At 35.8% G+C, this 19,128-nt stretch overlaps 1 protein-coding gene across 7 annotated transcripts in view; it reads right to left on the reverse strand.

Moving 5' to 3' along the window:
• LOC116180038 (probable nuclear hormone receptor HR3) overlaps window positions 1-19,128 on the reverse strand; it is a 173,554-nt gene that overhangs the window by 81,207 nt on the left and 73,219 nt on the right. The window contains exon 1 of one of the 7 annotated variants that reach the window (XM_031499916.1): window positions 4,742-5,559. The exons of 5 other annotated variants lie outside the window; for them this stretch is intronic. In XM_031499916.1, coding sequence (XP_031355776.1) covers window positions 4,742-4,748 — 7 coding nt within the window. In that variant the 5' untranslated portion in view covers window positions 4,749-5,559. Of the gene's footprint in view, window positions 1-4,735; window positions 5,560-19,128 lie in introns of those variants that run through there. One more of the 7 variants, XM_031499910.1, reaches the window with a different exon arrangement.

Here is a 19,128-nt window from a genome sequence, read left to right on the forward strand (position 1 = left end):
CACCTCTGTCTCAACTAATAACGGGCGATCGAAAATGAGTTGCTGTTGAGTCTCCTTTGGAAGTTCAAGTTAAGTACAATCACATTTAATTTATTTATTTATTTTTTATTTTCATTTTTATTTTTTTATTTATTTTTATTTATTTTATTTATTTAAATCTGTGGTACAATTTCCCATGTAAACAGAAATTCCAAAGGTGACTCGACAGCAACTCATTTTTTATCGCATAACGGTAGGCAGTTCTAAGTACCATCGTGCATTTTAATATGAAAATTAGAGAATTGTTTGAAGAACAGTGATTAATTTATTAGAGCCTTTTACGTTTACCTAATCATTGCATGTATGTAACTGCTACAATTGTAGAGTGGTTCATAAGCGAATTTTAGCTGCACCACCATAAAGTTAATTTTCCATTTAACATTTTTTAAAAAGATGCATATCGTGATGAAAAATAATATAATGACAGTAAAGTTTACACCCCCACAGACGATAAACAAATGACTTGCAAACTTAACAACATTATGATTTTGGGTCAGCCACCGTGAAGTTAGTTCGCCCATTTGGAATTTTTAAAAAATTACATACGGAAATGCAAACAAACGATGAAAATAGTTAAACAAACGTAAACAAACGATAAACAAACGACCTGCATCGATAAACAAGCAAAATTATGATTTTGGGCGAGCCACCGTGCAGTTAGCTCGCCCATTTTGAATTTTTAAAAAAGACATACGGAAATGTGAACAAACGATGAAAATAGTTAAACAAACGTAAACAAACGATGTGCATACAAATAATATTAATATGAACAATGGGCGGTGCCAACTTCACGGACGTCCAAAAAAGGGCTAAATCGCAAATAAACCATAGAGTGCTATACCATACATAATTGAATTCAGAATAAAAAGGGCTTTAAGAATATGATATCGAAATATCAGGGACGTATTTAACAAAATCAAGTTGATCATGGTTTCGCAAAGACGAAAAATTAACAACTGCACCTTAAAGAGCATTCCAAGTTGCTGGTAGGGAAGTGTCATTGGTTTTGCTTTAGGTCAAATATTAACGCCAAAAAAGAGTTCGTAAAACCGAAAAGCTTTTGCCGTTTCTCATAGTGGCCCTTATCTCCGGCACAGTGTATCAGAATCGCATGATTTACATTTACATCAATAAGTATCGACATCTAAAGAACCGGCAGATCTGAGGGTTCCTAAGAATATCAAAAAATTCAGTCTTCATCCTTCAAAGCAGTTTTTTTGCTGTTTCTAAAATGTACTCCTTCTGAAGTAATTAATTACTCGTAAATTTCCCAGTGCAATATTGATTACATTACTAATGCTTTGAAAGCTCTCGAGATATTTTATCGAGCACTCTAGCCGATAATCAAAAAGTGGATGTCGTGATACAAAAGTATGTACTAGAAAGTGCGATACTTTGTCTTTAATCACAACGAAATGTATAGGTACTCTTCTTCACATGATGAATAAATGATCAAAACTAAGACCGATATCAAAAAATCAGAATTATTGGAAGAATTGAATATTTCGCATATATCTTCAATTTGGGCGGTGTGAGCATGTTCCTACCCTGGGAGTGGAGGGGTGCGAGATAGTTTTCATAGCGATGAACCCAAAATTGTTTCAAATCGGATACATATAGAATCCCGAGCCGTAGAGTAAAAAAAATAATAAAAACAGTCATGATTCCTTTCCATTTTTGAACTTGTCGTTCTACAGAGGAGGAATGAGAGCGTTCAGGGTCAACATCACCTGCTACTTGTGATTCCTGAGAAAGGTAATCACATATTGGAGTTATTCCGGAACCGAAATTGCCGAGTGCCCAAACTCTTACACTACGCGCTCTAAACCTTCCAACAAAACGTATCTTAACATAAATATTAGGGTCTTATCGGATTTTTGGACATTTTTCGACTTTGAGGATTTGAAATACCCCCGCAGCTCAAAATCGACTTCATTTTTGCATCTTACAGCTTTGAGTTAGGTAAAGAAATAAGTTTTTATCGATTTTGACCATTTCCATTTTCACGGAAAAAGTGAAAGATCAGAAACATTATTATAATCGCGCGAAAAGTACATTCTATAGCAAATTGGGTGCGTAGTACAAAAAAAATGCCACAGATTCGTCATAGGGCTCTTCCTTAGAGCACTTAGGACCCAAAAATTAATTTAAGAAACGAACATGACCTAACTTCCTTATTTTTTGAGGTATTGACTGGAACACTGAATATCTATGTATAACCTTTAAAACAAGGTTTTTTTTAAAGGAAGTTATTTATAGTATCCAATGTTTTTTTTTGGATATAGGTAGCAGCCCAAAATACTAATCATAGAACTAAAAAAATAGCAATTCAGGAAAATATTGTCAATTAATATAAAAAATAATTAAATTTGTTTAAAATGTTTAAAAATGGTTTACAGTGGCGTGCGTCTACAAAGTTAAGAAGGTCGCTTTTTTAATATGAACATAAAAAAACAAGCTGAAACTAGTACAGTTATAAAATAAATTACCACAACTACATATTTAATAACATGTAATGATAAAACTAGTAGTTGCTATTAAAAAAAATACCCCCCGTAACAATGCAGAAGTACGTCACTGACCACAAATTTAAAGTACGGAGATTTTGGCAAGAAACTTTTTACAATTTTTGATACCATAAAAGCATCTTTTAAAAAAAGTGCGTAAATCGAACACCAAATATAGTTTTTTTTGTAGTAATAATAATAATAATAATAATATTTAATTGACTGTAAAATATGCTTACAAACAATATAAATAAACATAAGAAACAGTAAACGTCAACACAACAACAAACTTCACACAAATGTACCGAATTACATGTACATTACATGTAGTACAACGCGTAAAAGTTCATTGAATATTAATTAGAGGGAAGTTGCAGCGTCAACTAAAAATGCAGCGATTTTCATATTTGAATATCCATATATCAAATTTTGTTGAAATGGCCAGATTTTTTTCCGCAACCCCTCGTTCAGAGGTGCGCTATTTTGGAGTAGGACTTTTAAGAAAATATTCCTAAAACCATGAAGCACATACCCAAAATCCTACGCAATCCTACTCATTTTTGAAATAATTTGTTCAAAAAATGATCTTTTTTCACAAATTAATTATCTTTAGTGGCAGCAACATCATGGGTAATACGGGAATTCAATTAATACCAAAAAACATCGTTTGGCACCTACTTACAATACGGGGTGGGTCAAATTCCTGACTCATCCTTGCGATCTCCGTAACGGTTGCTCCTTTTTCTGACTAAAAAACGCATTTGAAATTGTTGAAAAATCTTTGAAAATAACTGAGATATCACCGAAAAACTGAAAATTTCAAATTACGTTTTCTTTTTCTCTAGCTTAAACAGTCGGAAATTGACGGTTCCTGCTAGCACCTTCTATGGGCACTTATTTTCGGAGTATCAGAATTTCCATATACGCTAGATGTAGAAGCTATACGCTACTATTTCCTTATTTCTTATTGACGCCTATTGCATTTTTACGGAATGAGAGAGAGGACAGAAAAGAAATTCATTTGAATGCATCGCCATCTTAGCCATGTTGATTCAGCACATCTAGTTACCCGTGGATGTTTTGTTGAAAAATAAATGTAAAACATTTGATTTTGAAATGTATGTAAAAGTGTAGCCCGTTTAAAGTAGGGAAAATGACATTTTCAGTTTTCGGTGATATTTCAGTTATTTCCAGGATTTTTCAATAATTTCAAATGCGTTTTTTTAGTCATAAAATGTCCCCATAAATATGCTAAGCTGAATCTCTCACCCTAATGGTGAACCACCCTGTACAGCGAAGTTTTAAAAGTATCTCCTAGTACCCTTTAAGATGGAGCGGTCGAGTGATTTCTCCGATGAACATTATTTAAAAAAATGCATCTACATCTATCCCACGAATACTCACTTCCCAAATAAGTTCAATGCAGGGCGGCTACAAAAGCGATTCTCTTCGAGAATTCCCGACTATTAATTTTCCGGGGGTTGTGTAAGTAAAAGCTTTGCCACAAAATATTCTGAAGTGAGTTTTTTATCTGGAGATAATATTATCAGATAAATATATCAGGTGGTCCAACAGTCCCTTTCCTATGTAAAAAATTGGGCCCGATCGGACTATAGGATTTTTTAAAAACTTTTTTCGTTGATATCGCATTCTGTTATTTCGCGTACCGATCGATACATACACTTGTGTGGTATCGCACCGATGAGTGTACATTTTTACAGTCTGTGCGCCGGGTTTCTGTCAAGAGCTCATGTACAGTTTCTTCTAGTTTTTAAAGTGTAAAAGTTTATCATTTCCATAAAGAAGTGAACAATATTGTAACAGAAAACGAAACATTGTTTGTTTATGTTATTAAACAACCAGCATGTCTTCCATTTCTTGATTTAGGTATCTTACAAAAATTGATTACATGTAACACTCAAAAACACACAAAATGGGTGCTAGGGCTACAAAATATTTCGACTGAGCACTCCAAAGGTCCCATCCATACTTTTTTGCTACAACACATAGAAGCATATGAGCAAGAGCGATACTTAACTTTTAGGTTAAGGTTGCGAAGCAACAAATTAAAGAGATCTAGGCTGTCAAATAAAATATTTTGAGCCCCGCAGTAATGGATGGTCTTGCAAAAAAAAATTGACATGAAAAAGATGAACATGCTGACACAAGAAAAGTGGCAGTTTTTTTACCTTTACCTGTCATGACCGAATGTGAAGGCGAAGGAGGTGGCGGTGTCGGTTGTGATTTTGTACTCGGTGCAGTTTCGACGCGGTTTTCCACGCACGTTTCAGGAGGCGACGACGATCCATCTTCCACCTCCTGTAAGTCTACGGTGATGATCTCTTGAGTTTCCAGCTTTGTTAACCTTTAGTAAAGCACTCTTCCTTCTGATTTTATTAACGATTATAATATCGTTGTTTATTTACAGAAACAATTTTAATATACTACGGCCGATTTAGAATCGGTTTGATAAGAAAGTAGAAAACGCGGTTTTTAAAAACGGATTTATGTATAAGTATTAAATGCGATGGTATATAAAAACATCGAAATAAGCAGTCGCTGGATTCTGATTTTCTTCGAAAAGTAATACACCAAAATTGAACCGATTCAATACCAATATTGGTGTTCTGCCATTTTCAGTCGGATTGTGAAGATTATTACAAAACAAAGATGGCTTAGTCAGTCAGTCTTCCAGTCTTTATGTTGTTTACTGCGTGATTATTCTCAATTAATCCACCAAAGGCGTATTGCTTTCATTTAGTATTCTTGTAAGAGAGGCGATTGTATCTTGTAACGACGTATTTTAAGACCATCGAGTTATGCGCACAAGGCCTCTGCAAAATCTCTTGTTTATCGAAAAAAGAAAAGTGCTCTACTATTAACCCTATTTATAGGTGGTGTAAAATTTCAAGAAAACCGTACGTATATATTACTATTAAATTTTTGGAAAGCGAACTACTTCCTCTTTGTACACGCAACAATGACTATATCTCTAAAATTCTAAAAGTTGAAACACTAAAATTTACATCACAAAATGTAGAAGAACACACTAGGGTTTTTTAAAGGTAAAAAATTGTAAACACTTCACGAATTATTTTGGTTTTAATCAATATTTTTGAATCGATTCGAATGCGGCGGTATTTAAATCTAACATTAACGCAAATTTAATCGAACGTCAATTAGATCGACAAAATTAAGCACTTATTTGGTTATTTACGGTAAAATTGGTTGAAAATTATAATGCAAAAGTGGTTTTCATAATCAAGAGTCTATTTTGTAAAACACCGTAGTATACTTTGATACTACGCCGTTAACAGCGCTGCGGTAAAGGACGATTTACAATGGAAACAAGTTTGAAGGGGCGCAAAACGCTTTCCAAATTTTCACGAAAATCGCGCTCCGATCACTACTTTTTCCTTAAACGTTATAAACCACAAAAAGAAATAATTCCGCGGTGAGAATTTTAGGGAGCGCCAACCGTATGAATTTTCTCATAGACATTTCTGGTGGATATTTATAATGGAACAAAATTAAATTAATTAAATCCCTAAAACGTAATAATGGCACGAGGAGAAATGCTCCCGGTTTTTCCTGTGTGAACGTATCTAAACAGACGCACGCGCTCGGTATGGGGGTGAATCCGCGAATTTCGATCCGGGTAGTTGGCATTTACCTGTATCAAGCTTACAATACAAAGGTGATTTAATAACGTTATTGTTTTACTTTCAGAAAGGGCCAGGTGATTCTATACCGAATTGATTTTCTGATGAGTTTCCAATATGGAAATTGAAATCGGCCCAGTTTTTTAGTAATTCACCTTGCGTGTATCGCACTTTTTAATTTGGTTAGGAAAATATGGTTTTAGCACAGATTAAAATACTCCAGATATATCACGCCATGTAAAAATATGCTGCGCGAAATTTGGATTTCACCGCCAAGTGTGTTAAATCCAAATTAACTTTCTAGTACAGTTTCAAACCCAAACATTAAAATTAAAAGTTCATTCTTAGTTAGAAAGATTTCTGCAACGTTCCTATAGCAGAAAAGAGAAAAAAAATCTTTTATTTATATAACATAGGTAATACCTAAAGGTATAGTGTTACACCGTCTGCGATAAAATGTTTATCATTTATTCTTTGTAGAGAATGAACTCCACTTTATAGTACGACAATCTCACAAACAAGTTGTAGCTTTGTTTATTCATTTGCAAAGGTTGTAACTAGTAGAAAATTGTTAAACATAGCGGCTGGTTATTCCTAATGTCCTCAATGAGTTAATATCTGATATCTATATAGGATGAAATAATACCTATTATTTACTATAGGTACCTAATTGTTATTTAATATGGGTTTAATGTTTTGAAAAATAAGTACGGTAAATGCTTGTTATTTCAAAAAATCCATACTGGCGTACGATCGTTTTAATATACTTTCAGACAGCTGGCTATCGCGCGATGGGCGATGAAATGCTGTGCGATGCGATAAATTCAAACCTCCGTTTATTTTATGCGATGCGATGCTACTTTGGGCGATGGTTTGAAATTCAAGCAAGTTTGATTGATCACCAGTCATCGCAAGCGAAGTATGGCTTTATTAACGAGCCCTAGCGAGTTTATAATTTTGCGGTGTCTGTCCGTCCTAGGGAATGCAATCCCGCAGCAAAATCTCCATCCCGGTATTTGCGGGATTGTTAGAAGTTAATCCCGCGGGATCCCGGTATTTGCGGGATTCCGCAAAATTTTAAATAAATTGGCAAATAAGCAATTCTGTGCGGTCTGTATTAAAACAAATCGCTAATTATCACAATATTTAACAAAAAATTACCTTCAGCCTAACTTAGAGCTCAAAAAAACCTCACCTGTAAAGCACAAAAGGTGAACTAAAGTGCCTCAAAAATCATAGTAGGTACATTTTTAACGAAAAAAGTTTAACAATTATTTAAAAAATAACTTCTCCGTTATGAGTTTCATTAACAAAGTAAACAAGAGTCGTCCCTTGGTCGACAAATTCCTCAGTCTCGCAAATCCCGCGGGATCCCGGTATTGCATTCCCTAGTTCGTCCGTTAGCACGATATCTCGATAACGAATGGACCGATGACAGTAAAATTTAGTACAGGGATTCTTTATCAAATTTGTAGATCGGAGTTCGTGAATTGGCAATGTAGCCCAAAAAATAAGGAAGCCCCTTTTGACATCTCTGTGAGTTATGAACCGAATTGCATGAAATTCAATATGCATATAGATTTAGCTATATAAAACGCAATTCCAAAAATTGAGCCTAATCGATCAACATTCACAATGCCCTTTTCGCATCTCGACCATTTATAAACTGAATTGCAAACTTTTTATTTATGAAGGTATTTAAATGAAATTTGATACATGGGCACTTGGAATAAAAGCAAATTTAACGCCAGTTTCAAAATTTGGTTTTGCGCATGCGCAGTGCCAACTTTCATATTTATGGAAGCAATTAAATGAAATGTCATACAATTACACTTTAAATAAAAGCAAAACTAACATCAGGATTAAAATTTGGTTTTGCACATGCTACAGCCATACCCAGGAGCTCGTTTTCTATATTTGTTTATTTGATTCTCAATATAATTAAATGTGTCCAAAGTCATTTGAAAATACTTATTTTACAACAACCGATATCAATTTCACAAAAAGGTGATAAAATTCACAAAATACCGTTCCTTTCATATTGATGTATTTACCAATTTACGATTTTATCCGGTTAATTTGGATTCTACCACTGCGCCTTTAATGAGCCTTTCTTTGGAAGATTTTGTGAAGTCTTCCAATCGGAAATGTTTTTCACAGATTTTTTTTTTTTAATGAATTCGGTGACAGTGGAATCAGATGTGTAGCCCCTGTAAAGACGTGCTTTTTTATCTATAGGGAAGATTTATTTGATGATTGTATATAATTGGGCCACCGTGAAGTTGGTCACCAAAAATGGGCGATTCGAAAATGTATAAGGTACCTACCTGTTCAACTTGATGAGAGCTGAGAGCCCCAAACAAATTCTGCATAAATCCCCAAAGATAAATGAATTACCTTCTTCAGAATTCAGTGTAGCAAAACTTGTTTGGATGATTCAAGGTATCTCTCCCGTTTCTGGAAAATCCGGTTCCAGAAAATCACAGCCGGTCAACTTCATCATAGTATACCGAAATGATTTCGGAAAACCTCCGGCGATTAATATACCCTTCTTCTAAATTGAATGTAGGTATCACAAACCAGCAAAGCTCAAAATTAGATTGTTTGCATCGAAATCGATGACATTTAAGAACAATGTCGGCAAGCTTTTATATGTGCAACATTTAAAAGTAGGAAATAAGTCACGCAGTAATGAGAAAGTGAAACCTGAAAACCTCAACCTCAACAAACATTAACAAATGACAAAGTTATCTTCGGTTCTGCAAACGAAATTGATACACACATTACACATAGCGAATTTTTGATGCCGTTTACTTAAACTGCGTATAGTATTTTCGATAATATAACATTCGATTCTCGTATATCTCACCACGTAGAGTAGTTGCGACACAACAATTCGTTTGAATTAAGGATTAGATACCATTCGTTCATTTTCGAACCACAAATTTTTCACGGCGAACTTCATAGCAGCATTAATTGGTAATACATAGTTCATACTATCAATGAAACAAGAAGGACTAACCAGCATTATTAACCCAAACGCGGCACAGGTTTTCATCCTTAAAAGGAAATCCATACATTTTTAGATTGGGTTCCACTCGTATTGAAACACCACATTGAAAGTATTGACAAATATTTCCTGCTTTGGCCATTTTTATAATTAACAAGTATCTAGGTATTTAAAACAATAATTGTTAATAGACTATTTAAAACACAAAAATACGTCTTTATGAAAAGAAAAGGTGTATATGAACTGTTCAAGTGTTAGTGTCTTTTTTTATATCCCTTAACGGTTAAGTAATGCGATTCCCTTTAAACCTTAATTCAAAGTTCATATTCGGCATCCCACAATAAATGGTTACACAATGCAAAAACGGAGGAGCTCCGTCTCAGCGAAAATGGCCCACCTCATGAAAATGTATTTTTGAATAAATGGTGTCATTCCGTTGTAATCCGTATCCGTAAAAAAATAACGAGAAAATTTATTTGCAAATGTCCTAACTTTCGTAATTATAATATGCACCTGAGATGGGATATCCTGACCTACAGATAAAGTGTTTTGACTTAAGGAAATATGATATTCTTTTCTTTAAATCATTTAAATTACGCATGCCTTCTCATATTTATTTAACAGTATTACAGTACAGTTTCCAACCATTCGTTTACGATGAAAAAAGTGCATTTACGAGCTAAGCATTTGAACATTTTACGGCAGTAGCGCTAGCAGACGGATGTTTTTTCAGCGCAAACATTTCGTATATCTCATGAGCCGTCTGTAGTATTTTGTCTGTGGTTTTAGGATACATTGAAGAATTGCGCGCGCATAAAAGGATCCCCAATTAATAGTTTGCTATATGGTATAAGTAAATGACGACTTACTTTAGTTTTTAAAAATTAACGATTGGCTTCTACGAACAACGAAACAACATCATTTTAGTTACAACTCTTAACATTTTTGGGCCGTTCATGAAAAATATACATTTTCGTTTGCGAAATTTGAAAGTATTATAGTGAATTTAACGTATTCACAAAGAAGCGAATCTGACATGTACACCATGTATGAAGCTTACCTTGGTTCAAGGATCATTAATTTTGTCAGTTGCTGAATTTCATATCTAATACACATTACACAGTAAGAGACGGATAGTAAAAATCGTAAGAATTTACGTCGAATTACCACCAATGGTGCAACGTGTTTATTAATTATTAACGGTGTACGCAATCAGAATAAACTACAATATAAGGGGTTGTCTACAAGATCTTATGTTAATGCATATCAAAAGGTCAGTTACAAAGTACCATCCAACATGAATCTCTGCCTCTAATTAACTTGTTAAAGCGAAATAAAATGTGACCTAAATATTCTTGAGAGATTGTTATTTACAAATTTAATAATTCTATTAGCATGGCAATATATAAATAGCAGAAGGTGTGGTCTGTCTATTTGTGTTGGACGTCTTCTGCATAACAATAACATGTGACCCCTGTGTAGACAGTAACCCATAATACGTGGAGAGCATTTGAATTAAATTAGGTAAAAGAACTGCGAGGAGGTTATTTTTGATTTTTTCAATTGAATTAATTGTTGAAGGCTTCCGAAAATGTGCAAACCAAGTTCAACGGTACATTTAGGGAAGAGGAAGACATATCGAATTGCGGTGTGAGTAACGTTTCAATGGCCTCCTCCACGAACATGTGAATCACCTACATTTTAGCACTCTAAAAATATGCCATTTAGTATCATTTTTTTTCGTTTGGCAAATATTTCTAGACGTCTCACGAACCATATTTTTAATCCCGACAAAAAAGAGGGCGATAAGTACTAAAACTTTCTATTTAATGTTTTCCGAGATGTTTACTTTCAGATCTGTCAGAAGAAAAACGGAAATTAACTCCCTATACTAGACAGTCCCTTTTTCGTTGGGTACAGGGTGCCTAAGTATATCCCGAAAGAACTTTCATCACTCCCGAAGGTATAATTTGAAATATTGAGAATCTATTCATTCCCATTGTTCTGTTTCACTCTTCTCTCCTTTCCACGAAAGTGCTGAGAGCTCAAACGATTTGCAACAGAACATAGCATGGGGGGATCTGGTGGGGGTTTGGCATACCTCCCAGGAAACAAATTTCTGGGGGGTATTCCAGAGCATCTTTAATCTCCCCATACACTATCAAACTACTTTGGCTTCCTTGAAAGTGTTTGCAAGAGTACTGAGGGCTCAAAGATTTTACGAGATGTTACATCGGGGGGTCTGTGAGGGGGGGGGGGGGGGTATGGAATACGCTCACGAAAAGAAGACTTTAATTACTCTGCTTCAATAATGATCAAGAGTGTTCAGAGATTTTTTGTTTTTTTTTCTGGAATACCCCTTCCCCTCCAGGTCCCCCGCTACGAACTTCTACCTCAAAACGTATAAAACCCCCATCCCTCATGAAGGTAATTTAAAATATTGAGAATCTACCCCCTTCTTCTTTTATTCTTTTAGCATATAGCCCAATTATCACTTCCGAAAGTAATGTAACGTAATGAGGAGTTTCATTCCCTCTCTCTGCACTGTTCGAAACTACTTTCCCCTCCTTAAATGAATATTTCAAAAGTACTAGGGCCCAAAGATTTTATGAGATGTCTGAGGGGGCCTGGGAGTGTGATATACCCCTTAAAAAAAGAATGATCGCGAGAGTGTTGCCAGAATTTTCTTTTTTTCTAGGGGGTATTCCATACAGTACAAAAGTACTGAGGGCGAAAAGACTTTGTGAGATGGTGCACCTCCGTCCAGGGAGGGGGGGGGGGTTATACAATACCCTTCTGGAAAAGAAGAATTCGATTATTCTTCTACAACATGATGACAATGATCACGAGAGTGTTGAGTGAGTTCTTTTTTGTCTGGGAGGGAGGGGGGATTCCGTAGTACCACCCAGAACCAACTTCTACCCTAAAACGTATAAAACCCTCATAATTTAAAATATTGAGAATCTATTCCTTGTACTTTGATTCTTCTGTCCTTACTTCGAAAGTGATCACGAGAGTGTACTAAGAGTATTTTTCTGTCCATCTCCCAAATTTTCCAATGCTACGTTCGCCCCCAAACTATTTAGGTTACTTAATACTTTACTTCAATGAAATTTTAACTTTATCTTACCTGCGAGGTAAAAATTTGGGTTTTATCGCAAACCGATCTCAAAAACCTATACGTTTAGCCATATTAATACGTGGCGAAGGGCACACGTGAAAAATACTCTTTGGCCAATCGTATGAGTACGGCAGGTTTATCACTTGTTTAAATCTAAGCTTAAGTGCGATTTTTATTTAGATTCAATTGACCGTAGTTTTAAAAGAGTTTAGGGTTTACTCTAACAAAATTAATTGCAGTATAGAAATTCTCTGAACTTGAACGTTTTGCATAACGAAAGCCCCACGAATACCCTTTACAGCAGTTTAATTAACCATTATTAAGATATAAATGTACATATCTGCCACCTCTTTATTACAAAGTTCTATGGCGATATATTTCTTTGTAAGGATAGTCATTAGAGAAGCAGGTGAAGAATACTGAATAGACAGCTTCACCTGGCCTTTTCTTTTCCGAGTTCATGAGTATTTTCCGCGTTGAAAAGTTGAAAATGCGACGCTTTTCTGATACACGGCCAGAACAGCGGTTTCCGTGCGAAGCAAATTTTGAATGGGTTGTGCCGTTTTCATATAAATAATGATAGGAGCCCGGACCGTCACAAGATAAAAAATTGAAAAATCTCATTGTACCTATACGATGAATTATTTAGTACCTACACTGCACCTTATAACTTCCTAAAATATCAAATTTCGAGAAGGTTGTGTAAGCCTACTTTTTTATTTCTTTTCATCTCACCCTGCATCTCTCCCACGCTCCTTCCTTCGCATGCATTATTCAGGTAAAAAACTTAGCAGATGCCTTAGGATCGTATGACGCACCTCTACGTGTACAGTTAGATTTTGATTTTATCTTTGAAATGATTTTTTAAATGTAACTACTTGTGGGAGAACAGGAAATAAGGTTATTTTCACTAAATGGATAATCGGAGATGAGAAAGAGAGTGAAATGAAAACTGCAATTTGCCCTTGTTTTCTTCATGTGATCTCCTTTTCAAACAAATCTCGAACACAACTTTTGCTTTCGAGTGTTAACCTAAATATGTCTCATTTCACAAAGGTCAGTTTGGGGCAAATGACCAGACGAATCGATTTTGCGTTTCGTGTAGACAATCTTAATTATTGCCATTTTTTTCGAGTTATGCACGTATAGCAAACTCATTCAGAAACTGTCGAAAAGGAAACTTCGTCACGGCGAAGAAACGATATCGAGCCCCAAGTACGATCAATCCTTTTGTGGTGGTGAATAACAAAATTTACATCCTCGTTTGTAGCAACAAACTTCGACGAAAGGTCACCGACCGGCCATACAGCCGAAATAACAGTTCAACACGCAATGGATTGGGCCACTCACACCTTTAACCGCATCCCTAATGAGGAAAACGTATTTCTTTTACCTTTCTCCTTATTCTTTAACCCTCTTGACATCGCTTACATTTTTCTTGCAGACAACGAAACAGCGTAAGGTATCTAACTATACCTCCAGAAAAACTGACTATTATTATAACGTAAGCGAAACGATAGAAATAAATTCGAAATAGTCAGGGAATTTCATCCGATGTGCCGATATTCGTTTCCAAGATCTCGCCTCGAGAATATTTCTCCCCAAAAAAACTACCCTAAAGTGCGACAGCTTTATTACTTGTTCATTAAACTCTTTATCGTTCCATGAGGTGTTAAATCCAAGTTTATAATGGAAATAAATCCGAATTCGTTCCAGAAAATTTTCTCTCACTTTCAAATTCTCCAAGACCAGACTCGAAAACGAGCTTTTTTGTGAAGGACAAACAAATTTCCTCGACCAGAAAAATAATATTGTTCATCCGCCAAGCAAGTGGTTGGCTCTTTCAGCCGATTGAACTAATTTGGACCGGCAGATCTTCATACACGGGTATAAGAAAATGCTTACTAATGGTATTTGATTACGTATTGTAATCAACAAAGTGCCACAACTGTAAAGTTTGCTATCTTATATTATATGAAATAGCCGCCTGTTGAATATCTTATCCAGCACTGTACCTTTTAGAAACTAAAATCGTTGTGATAAGTTTGTCCTCGTTGATTGTTACAATATTTGCCACGTGCGGTCGTGTGCAAATGACGTGTCGCATTATACCTACATTTTGTCGGTCGTATCCAAGATGTAGAGAAACTTCCTAACAAAGTAGGTGTCAAAACATTTTCCGTAATAAACCAATGGTCCAAAATATTTTGTTTGGGAGTTCCCAAATGTGCGTTTCTTGTTCAATTTTTTCCATAACACAACAGATTTTTGGATACGTCATTATCGATTATGTAACAGGGAGAAATAAGCTCCTAAAGACCTATCACTGCAATCTCCGTAACGGTGCGAGATAATGTGTTAAATGGAGCAAAGTTGCTCCTTTTTGTGACTAAAAACGCATTTGAAATTTTTGAAAAATCTTTGGAAGTAACTGAGATATCATCGAAAACTTTCCCTAATAACGGTTCCCGTTAGCACCTTCTATATGAGCATTTTTTTTGGGGAATCTTAATCTGCTATCAAAATTTCCATAACACGCCAGATATAGAAGCTACGGGCTACTCCTTTCTTATTTCTTACGGATGCCACATTGGACTTTTACGGAAGAAGAATTCATTTGAATGCATCGTCATCATAGCCATGTTGATTCAGCAAAATCGATGGTTACCCGTAGTTATTTTGTATAAATATAAATAATAAAGAGATTCTCTATGCAATGTCTGTAGCTTCTACATCTAGCGTGCTATGGAAACTCTGGTAACAGATTCAGACTCACCGAAAAAAAGTGCCCACAGGAGGTGCTAACAGGAACCGTCCATTTCCCACCGTTTAAGCTAGGGAAAGTGAAAACGAAATTTGACATTTTCAGTTTTTCGGTGATATCTCAGTTCAAAAACTTTTCCAACATTTTAAAAGCGTTAAAAGGGGCAACGTTACCCCCCATTTGACGAACTAATTAGCCACAGCAAGGATAGAAAATTGAAAATACTTTGTTGGCTGGATGAAAGATACATTATTTAAAACCTTTTCTAGAATTATCTAAAAAGATCATTCGGAATAGGCTCCCTCCAAATTTGCGTAGGAGTAAGTCACATAGTAACGGGCTATCGAATCGCCTTTGGAAGTTCAAGTTAAGTACGATTTCCCATGTAAACAAAAATTCCAAAGGTAACTAGACAGTAACTCATTTTTTATCGCATATATAGTATTAGCGTACCACGTGGTGCAAATACAATTTTGAATTTACACCTTTTTACTAAGTTAACAGGCTCACTTTTTGAAAGCGTTTTTAGATTTATCTGATGAGAAAAATTGTATCCTTTTAAAAAGGTTCTCACGAAAATTTCTGTAGTAGTGCGCCAACGTACAATAGAAGTTAAATACAATTTTGAATTAGAACATTTTTACCGAGTGAGAGGGGCATTTTTCGAAACGATTTTAGATCTATTAGTAGAGGAGCCCAATAGAGGATTTGGAATTTACTCGAGCGCGCCAGGTTAAAGTAAGGTGGGTCGACTACGTGTTGAAAAGTGTGCATTTCATTCATCTGCCGATTTGAGCGTGACGTGACGTGAGAGAGTGGTAAGGTCACCAACATGCAAAAAAAAACGTTACCTTGACAATCTCGATGGAATTTTTTTTCGAAGGAAATTATTCAACAAGTAATAAAATCTGCCGATTTCCACACATCAAAATGAAAGAAATCGTCAAGAGGCGGTCCTGTCATAAATGATATACGAGTATACAACGTTCTAAATATCAGAGGCGTTAGAAAAATCGCGTTTTCTACCGTTCCGTATACATGCAAACCGGCCAATTAACATACCTCCACTATCAGAGACACCTGGGGAATATACAGGGTGATTCCTATAGTACCTGCCACCGTTTGGGAGCGTGTAGGTGGTGCGTAGGGGAGTATTTTGATATAGGACACTTGGGGTCGGAAATCTAAAATAAGGGTGCCAGAGCCAAATTTACCTTCTGGAATTTCGCGCCTGTAGGTAGGCAACCCAACCGGCCGGCGGTGCACACAGAGCGATCTCAGGAGGCGATGTGTGGCTGACACTTGATCAGAATTTTGTTTAAACCCACGAAATCCCGTCTGCAACGACGCGTATCAAGTGAATAAACACTATGGCAATAGTATAATAATAGTTGGCTAGATGTAGGAAGTGCATTGAGAACAACGGTGGCCACGTTGAACACTTGTAAACGTTATTGCTTTTGACTGTCGTTTTCCCTCCTTCCCTCCCATGTCGCTTCCTCGCGCTAACTCGCTCTGCATCGCTCCGCGCGAAACGTCGGTCGGTTGGGTTGCCTACATACAGGCGTGAAATTCCAGAAGATAAATTTGGTTCTGGCGCCCTTATTTTAGATTTCCGACCCCAAGTGTCCTATATCAAAATACTCCCCTAGGCACCCCCTATACGCTCCCAAACGGTGGCAGGTACTATAGGAATCACCCTGTATATACACTATCAATACTCGAGTATTTTCATGTGACTATTTTTGTACATTATTAAAAACGTGTAGACGCACCCCCCACCGGCAGAAAGATGTACTTACATACTTTTTTTCTTTCTACCATCTAATCTACAAAGTTTAATAAGTCTCTAAGACGCTCGAGTAAATCCCCATTTAGGATCGTTGGCTTCCCTACTATGGCCTTTTATAAAGGTTGAGGTTCTCTTCAAAATTTCCGTAGAAGTGACGGTTTTCGAGAAAAACTTAGTAAAGCGCCAGAAAATACAATTTTGGATTGTCAATTTTTACCAAGTGAAAGGCATATTTTTTGGACGCATTTAGTAGATCTATTTTATGTAACATTTTATAGCCTTTTACAAAGGTTCTCTTCAAAACTGCCGTAGGAGTGACGGTTTTCGGGGAAAACTTCGCAAAGCGCCAGCGTAAAATAGAAGGGAAAATACAATTTTGAATTTAAGAATTTTAACCGAGTGAGAGGCATATGTTTTGGATGCATTTTTAGATCTATTTAATGGGAAATTTTGTGACCTTTTATAAAAGTTCTTTTCAAAATTTTGGTAGGATTGACGATTTTCGATGAAAAGTTAGCAAAGCGCCAGCGTGCAATTGAAGGGAATTGAATTTGAATATTCTTACCGTGTGCAAGGCACATTTTTTTAAAAGTGTTTTTAGAGCTATCTAATGGGAAATTTCTCTGTAAAATTTCCATAAGAGTGACGGTTTTCGAGGAAAAGCAAAGTGTCAGCGTACAATAGAAGGGGAAATATAATTTTGAATTTAAGAATTTTACCGAGTGAGAAGCACATGTTTTGGATGCATTTTTTATATCTCTCTAATGGGAAATGTATAATACAGTTTTGAATTTGAAAATGTTTACTGCGCGTGAGGCACATTTTTTTGGAAGGGGTTTTAGAACTATCCAATGGGAAATTTTGTAGCCTTGTATAAAGGTTCTCTCCAAAATCTCCGTAGGAGTGACGGTTTTTGTGGAAAAAGTAGCAAAACGCTATCGTAAAATACTCTGTAAAATAGAAGAGAAAATGCAATTTTGAATTTCAACATCCTTACCGAGTATAGAGGCACATTTTCTGGAAGTGTTTTTAGATCTGTCTAATGGGAAAGCCTATACCCTTTGATGAAAGTTCTTGGGTGGTTGACAAATTCACAATATGTTGTTAGTGCTGAGAAAAAGTTAAAAAAATGTTTAATTTAACATATCTGGCTTATATGAACCAATTTCTAATGTCTGGTAATCAACAGAAGCAGAGTTTTACATTTTTCAATCTATTATTATGAGCAGTTTTATGCAAGACGCCTGGTCTAAAGCTCACTTGGAAAAAAAAAGGCAAAATTTAAATTCGCCATTTTTGAAGATAAATTTCTGTTTTTTTACGAAATAACTCGACATTTATTGGGATAAAGACGCGGTGGTATGTTATTAATATAATATTTAGGTATGCCTAGATTTATGTTAATACTAAAGAGTAAAGATCATCAAAACTAAATGTAGTGTGTGGAAAGATTGGTTCATATTGCGCAACGAAATAAGTTTAATAGAAACGTCGAAAAATTCCTGTGGAGAGTGCAAGATCCCCAGAACCTTTCTTTTGCATTGGTTCGACTTTGGAAAGACTTTTTATCTGATAAAGACGGAACCAGTTCATTTCGTATTAAGGCTGGCCAGGGGAGATTGACGAGGGATTTATTGTTCCCTTGAATGTAAATGACTTAATCAAATGCAATTTGTATACGGATAACAAAAAAACCAACCTTATCTGTTGTTAAGAGGGTGGGGTGAACGATTGCCGAAATGGGTAAGTGACCGAAGTCTGTGTTATATCAGATTGGATTTGGATCTCGGAATTACCATCCAGGGATCACTAATTTGCCTAAGTGAAAACCCAGTGTTAGCGCGGTTACGTTTACGAGTAAATTACAACTTCATTTTGGAAATAGTGAGTTCGGGGGGTATCTAGTATAACTTTCAGTACCTATATCCAAAATTTTGGGGCAAAAATTAGCCTCGCTATGAATTAATAGTGTGTTATTAGATTGCGAAATTATGTACACAGTTTATTGGCAATTTGTTTAAACCGTTACAGCCAAAAAATGTAGAGATAATCTAATCGTTGTAGTATACACGTATGTCCTATCGGTCAAACCCCCACAAAATCATTTGTATATCTACTTATGGTTCCGTAATACGTAATTATTTTTCAATTTGTAATTCATATTTTATGAGCGGACCTCACATTATTACGGTATCTAAAGTTATTACGCTTACATTTTAATCGAACGGCAGGT

The sequence above is a fragment of the Photinus pyralis genome, unplaced genomic scaffold, assembly GCF_008802855.1.
Source record: "Photinus pyralis isolate 1611_PpyrPB1 unplaced genomic scaffold, Ppyr1.3 Ppyr1.4_LG1, whole genome shotgun sequence".
Taxonomy (NCBI): Eukaryota; Metazoa; Arthropoda; class Insecta; order Coleoptera; family Lampyridae; genus Photinus; species Photinus pyralis.